The 7026-nt window shown below is 40.5% G+C and overlaps 1 protein-coding gene across 1 annotated transcript; it reads left to right on the top strand.

Moving 5' to 3' along the window:
- Window positions 1-1056: 1056 nt before the first annotated feature.
- eef1akmt3 (EEF1A lysine methyltransferase 3) lies at window positions 1057-5408 on the top strand. The gene is given in 3 exon segments (NM_001016660.2): window positions 1057-1269; window positions 3184-3295; window positions 4116-5408. Coding segments are annotated over 3 exon segments (675 nt in total). The 5' UTR covers window positions 1057-1089; the 3' UTR covers window positions 4499-5408.
- Window positions 5409-7026: the final 1618 nt, after the last annotated feature.

Here is a 7026-nt window from a genome sequence, read left to right on the forward strand (position 1 = left end):
CCTTATAAAAGTACAGAAGTAGCTGGGAGCCACGGCACACAGAGGAGGACATCACGGGAGCTGGGGAAGCTGAAGGATGCTTGGGGGGGGGCTTTGGGGGAAGCTGAAGGATGCTTGGGGGGGCCCTGGGGGAAGCTGAAGGATGCTTGGGGGGGGCCCTGGGGGAAGCTGAAGGATGCTTGGGGAGGGCCCTGGGGGAAGCTGAAGGATGCTTGGGGGGGGCCCTGGGGGAAGCTGGGGGTGCCCTGGGGGAAGCTGAAGGATACTTGGGGGGGCCCTGGGGGAAGCTGAAGGATGCTGGGGGTGCCCTGGGGGAAGCAGGAGGATGCTGTGGGGGAGCTGGAGGATGCTTGGAGGCCCTGGGGGAAGCTGGAGGATGCTGTGGGGGAGCTGGAGGATGCTTGGAGGCCCTGGGGGAAGCTGAAGGATACTTGGGGGGGGCCCTGGGGGAAGCAGGAGGATGCTTGGAGGCCCTGTGGGAAGCTGAAGGATACTTGGGGGGCCCTGGGGGAAGCAGAATTTTTTTTTGTGAGGGGCCCCGTGATTTCTGATGGTGGCCCTGGGTGCAGGCACAATGTAGGGTAAATGTAGAGTAGTGGGGCGTATTCCCAGCAAGCGTTTTTCGGCTTGGCAAGAATATGCCCATGTGGCATCAGCCTTAGGTTTGCATAGAGAAAAAAATATATATATATATATATATATATATATATATATATATATATATATTGGAGACTACATTTCAACCATAACACCAAAAGTATTAGACCCTCTGTGTACTGGGATTTAAACTGCACTAATATATTTTACACTGCACACATGACACCCACTATATGAGGCGCCATGAAGATCTAGGTTTTGTGCAGCGCTGCATGTCTCAGACATTTAACCCCTGCACCACAATATTAGATTGAGATTCCCCCTTCCCTTTGTAGGTGGGCAACAGCAGCTCTCCTCATGGGGCTGTCACATGGTGCTATAAGGTAAGCAGACAATAGACATTCCCCTTTCGTGACATCACAGCAATCGCCAAGTGGTTCCTAATTCTAATTCGTGCTGCTGCGGAACTGTGCGATTCCCAGGGGCGGAAGCATGCATCCAGAGGCGAAGGAACCGGACTGCGGCTTCAGCGAAGTGCTACCGCGGGAACTGGGCTCTCTCTTTTCCGACACCTACACGGAAGAGAGCCACTACGCCTTCTGCGGGACGGAGCTGCGCATCACCCAGCACTATGGGGCCAACCTTGGTGTTGCTGCTCCGGTGTGGGATGCTGTGAGTGCCGTAGTACGATTCCAGGGAAGCTGTTATACATATATAGGGAGTGCACTGGGACGCACGGTTACTAATGCAAACGTGGCTGGGGGAGGGGGTTGGTCGCCATTGACTATGAGGCTTCCCAACACACACGTGTAGTTCCTGCTTCTAGTCCCGCCCCCTCGTTGTGTTTATTTGTATCACGTGTCCCAGTACGCGCAGTCTCAGTGTAACTCACTGGCGTCTCACCTGTATCCCGTACTCACACAATCTTGCTGCAAATTGAATATTAATCATTTAAAATGTACAACCCTATTTCTAAAAAGGTTGGGAGACTGTGGAAAATGTAGATAAAAAGACAATGTGGTCATTTTTAAATCATTTGAACGCTATAATTAGTTGACTACAACAATACTACAAAGACAGCAGCACATGAAAAAGTCTAGGCTTGTTTTGGGTGATGCTGGCAGCACAATTCAAATAAGTTGGAGGAGAGGCATGTTGCACACTGGGTTGCTTCACTTCTTCTTTAATAATCCTATGTAACCATTTGGGAATTGAAGAGATAAATGTTAAATGTCCCATTCTTGTCTGATATTGGATTGCAGTTTCTCAGCAGCCTGGGGTTTCTTTTGTCATATTTTTCCTTTTATAATGTGCCAAATTTTTTTTTTTTTTTTATAACTTTTTTTTTATTTTGGGGAGGGGGGGGTACAGAAGAAAAGAGGGGGGGATGCACAGTTTTTATAACAAAGAAAAAGAAAAAAAAACATTTCACAGTAAATCTGATCATGATTAATACTATAGTGCTTACTTTAATAGGGAGAGCTGTATGGTTTCCTTATCTGGAGATAGTATTTTTATAGAAAGAACGAGAAAACATTAAAAATAAGACCTTTGTGTTGTATGGTGATTTTTTACTTGTTGATATTGTTTCCTTTTGAGGCTTTTAGATCCATCTTGTTTGTTTCAGTCTGTGTGTATGAGGTGGATAATAGTGATTTCTTGGGACGAGACCTCCTTTATTTAGTGGCTTGTGCCAAATGTTTTTAGTAGGTGACCGGTTGGTACCAAAAACCCTGTTAAGCACCTAGACACTTACTACAGAGTCATGCTGGTGTAATACAGCAGAATGCAGTCTGGCATTGTCTTTCTGAAATAAGCAAGGCCTTCTATGAAAAAGTTGTCATCTGGATGGGAGCACATGTTACTCTAATATATATAATTTAGCATTAATGGTGCCTTTCCAGATGTGCACGTCACTTCTGGAATTGACAGTTTAATTTTAAAACAGAAAAAGTACACCATTAAAATCATGACAGAATCCCTTTATATTGTTGCAATATTTGCCTTCATGCAGTGTTTCACAGAGTGGGATACCTCTGTCCCTCTTTACTTCTGAGAGACCCTGCCTTTCTGCAATCCACTCTTTTCAGCACTACACAACTTTTCCAGCCTTGATACACCTGTCCCAACTTTTTTGGAAATGGGTTTGTACCACCTTGCCTTTTCCCATCCTTATGTAACTTACCCGTGTGGGCCAGTGATACCTATTCAGCCTTGCTTGCTGTAGAAAAGATATGGGGCTTGCTGTGGGACAAACATCCACATAGGCTAGGGGTAGGAGGTAAGATATCAAAACCAACAGATTAGATGCAAGGAAGTTATTATTCATTATTTGTAAAGCACCAGTATTTTCTGCAGAGCTTTACAAAGCTTATAAAACACATTAGTAGAAAATATGCACTAAGCTACCCAAATGCAGTCCCGCTTAGCTCCTATAATGTGGGTACTAATTGATCCCACTGTTGGACAAACCAGCCAGTGCGGTTTGTGGTGAGTGGCTCTCGTTGGGCGAAACCCCTTCATACTGAGTATAAGTTAGTCCATAATAATATGGACTTATTAACAAGGTCCTTTTTCTCCCAACAGGCATTGTTTCTTTGTGGCTACTTCGAAGAACAGAAGTTGGATTTCAAAGGGAAAAAAGTAATTGAGTTGGGAGCAGGTACAGGCATTGTGGGAATTCTCGTGTCCTTGTTAGGTACGTTAGCAATGCATATAACAACCATGTCAGGCACTTATACTAGAATGTGGGTTTTTTTTGGATGCTATGCTTCACACTTTGTTCAGTGAGATGAAAGGCTACTGGTTATATTAGCACACACAGATATGTATAGAAAAGACTTTATATTTTGTAATACACCTGTTAAGCAAAGGATAGCATACAAAATCCTTTTGCTAACATTCAAAGCCCTTTACTCCTCTGCTCCTCACTACATTTCTTTATTGGTCTCCCAGTACATTCATGGTCATCTCCTCTGCTCCATTCAGAGCCTCCATCTTTTCACACTATCCACACCTACTGCTTTCTCTCATCTTAAACCTTTCTGTCTTGCTGCACTTTACCTCTGAAACTCTATCACTGAATTACTCCATAGGGAATACTCACTCTTTTTAAGGAAAAACTCAGATGCTACTTTTTGGAGCACTAAAACATTATTTAGTCTAGTCCTGCGCTTAAGGGCAAATGCCCATACCTTGTGCACTCTTGCCTTCCAATTTGTGCCTGTATGTTACCCAACCACTTAGATTGTAAGGTCTATGGGACAGGGACCTCCTTCCTACTGTGTCTCATACCACATGGCACTTAATCTCTGTGTATTTATACTTATTTATTGTATTTATTGTAAAACTTGTCCTCCCTGTGTGTAATTGTTGTAAGATTGTACAGCACTGAGTATCCTTGGAGCGCTTTATAAATAAATGTTTAATACATACATACCGGTGCATAGAACTACAGCTATTAAAGATGCAGACATATGGGCATAGCACCAGATTTGACATTTGTCTTTACCTTGCAGGTGGGCATGTGACTTTAACAGATCTCCCCCATGCTTTGTCTCAGATCCAAAAGAATGTCTCTGCCAATGTCTCCTCTAACAACCCTCCTCAGGTCTGTGCACTGTCATGGGGCCTTGACCAAGAGAAATTCCCACAGGACTATGACTTTGTCCTTGGTGCTGATATTGTGTATCTGCATGACACCTACCCTCTTCTAATCCAGACTCTGCAGTATCTTTGTGGACCTCAGACTTCCATATTTCTCTCTTCCAAGATGCGCCAGGAACATGGAACTATGCACTTCTTTCAGGATATTCTACCCCAATATTTTGCTTCAGAACTAGTTAAGAGGAACAAAGACGAAGAGATAAATATCTACAAAGTGACACGCTATCAGAACTAAAGAGGGACAATAACTTAATTTTTATTCCAGAAGTATCAAACTTTAAACCATATTTGAAAGCATAGTTTTTTTCATCTCAATCATTCCCCACTATACTGTTGCCTTTAGGGACCATGATCGGTAGGGGCTAGAGTTGCTACTACTTTTATAATGTAAATGTATATTTTCTAAATTGGATTTTTACTTATGTAAATTTGTGAATCTAAGGTTAATTACAATAGTAGAATTGCAAATATATTTACAAATAACTTAAAAACCCACAGCCATTTTTAACGAGTGGAAAAGTACATATACCTATACAGACCTATAACACACATATAAAAATTTACAAATACACATGCCTATACTAAACTAACTAGGTTTAGCTTTGAATATTATGGCTGTCCAAAAAGTCATCATGAAAATTATGTCATTCTGCAATCACAGAGATTAGTTCTTTTAGAACCATGTAATGAATATCATTCGGTACTGGAACTTTGTTTACTTTTACATGTTGTCTATTTTGAACTTCCTACTGAGTCATCCAGCCATCAATAGATACATTATTAGACTTGGGTCAATAACAGAGAGAGAAACTTTCATTAACTGGTTCCTCAGTTTTGTAAACAGATTAAAAAAAAAATACTTTAAATTCACTGCTCTCTCCTTCTCTCATCAACCAGTTTACCTTCCTCTGATACTAACTTACGACATATTAAAAAAATAATTTTGTATTTATTTTACACTGCAATGTCATTTTAATCTCTATTTTAGCTTATCTCATTGCTTTTTTTGCATGTTTTTAGGCCTTTATTTGTACATAATAATAAGTTTCAGCTGTCCCAAGTAACTTGCATGCCTTAAATGCTTGTTTTTTTTCTTACCAACCTCAGTGAAAAACTTATCAAATTATAAAGGTTTTGCATCGGTACATCTCTCCTTGCTTACATGGGGAATATATAGACAGGTTAAGCAGCATTTGTTATATTTGTTAAGCAGCATTTTAAAGACAATCCATTTCCTTCCATGTTTAACCCAGTCAATATTTTGCAGAGGTGCCCTTATACTGCCAGAGTCAGCACGTCTCGGTTAGACCCTTATACAGCAATCTCTACAGCATAATTTCAAAGAGACTATGATGTGCTCACTGTTTTCACAGTTCTCACCCATGCAAATGCTAGAGATAGAAGTCTGTATTATTAGTTCTTACATGATCCAAAAGAAAAACTACCAGAAATACAAAGTTGTTATTTAGCATATTGCCAACCTTGTAGCTATTTCTGCCATAACTACCCTATTACTTTACTTCACTCAGTGTTTGGTTAACTGATGCTTCCTCATTACTTAGTAAATGTCTGGATAATTGAAGTCACCCATAACAACATGACCTAGTTGTGAAGCCCTTTTTCATTTGTAATGGGCTTCATTCTCCTCAGTTATACTGGGAGGTTTGTAGCAGGTCACCAGTGTCCCTATTATATGAGGGGAGGCTGGTGACAAAACTCCATAGTTTCTTGTTAATGTATTGACTCGCTTTCTCACACATATTGCTGTTCCCTGAGACAAGCACTCATCCCGGAGGATTGTGAAGATTTTTATGAACTTAAGATATAAAAAGTGGCTACAGTTAACACTTAAACGCCAAATATTCAGAGTTAAGTATAATATAAGTATATATGGCTTGCAACATATCCCCTTCCCTTTCTCAGGAATCAAGCCATGGTCTTTTTAATGGGGGACTAAAATAAAAGTTTTATTAGTAAGAAATTCAGTTTCCTAATCGGGAGGTTCAATTAATTGGGCTGCTTTGTTGATTCTTGTTTCTTTATTATATCCTGATACTTTGACCCTGCACACCATTAGTTTCATTCTTTGTGTTTTAAAATTTTTTTATTAACCTTAAATCCAGCTAAAATCTCTAGTAATTCTAGCTTTCCTTTTTTCAATCCACCATGTGACTAATAACAATTATATATATGAAATTAATTCTTCCATTTACCTGACAAGCTCTATGCATTTGTAAGAAAACAGCAGAGGTTACTACTGAGACTACTAAGTCTAATATTTACATTACTCAGTAGAGATTATGGTTATAGTAGAGAGTATAGTTAATGTTGGACTGAGTACACATTACTCTAGATCTATATTGATGTAGGGGTTGGAATCAAGAGAGAATGTCATTTTGAAGGACATCATGTATGGTTTATCTTAAAGAAGGACTAAACCCTAAAAATGAATATGGCTAGACATGCCATATTTTATATAATGAACTTATTGAACCAGCCTAAAGGTATAACATCTCTATAGTACTAATAATCCAGTCCTTTAAAGGACATGTAAACCTTACACAGAAAAATGTAATCAGTGAACAGCCTCTTTGAAATCTTTCAATACCTGCCACTCTGATTGTCCAGAGGTTAATAGTAAGGCTGCAGTGTCCCCTTTATCCCTTCTCCTCCTGTAACCCACTCGGCCCCCTCCCTCAGAAATTTGCTTTGTTTTCTGGCTTGTGGGCATGCTCAGTTGTTCTAAGCTCAGATTACTAAACA

This window comes from Xenopus tropicalis, chromosome 2 (assembly GCF_000004195.4).
Source record: "Xenopus tropicalis strain Nigerian chromosome 2, UCB_Xtro_10.0, whole genome shotgun sequence".
NCBI classification, from domain to species: domain Eukaryota; kingdom Metazoa; phylum Chordata; class Amphibia; order Anura; family Pipidae; genus Xenopus; species Xenopus tropicalis.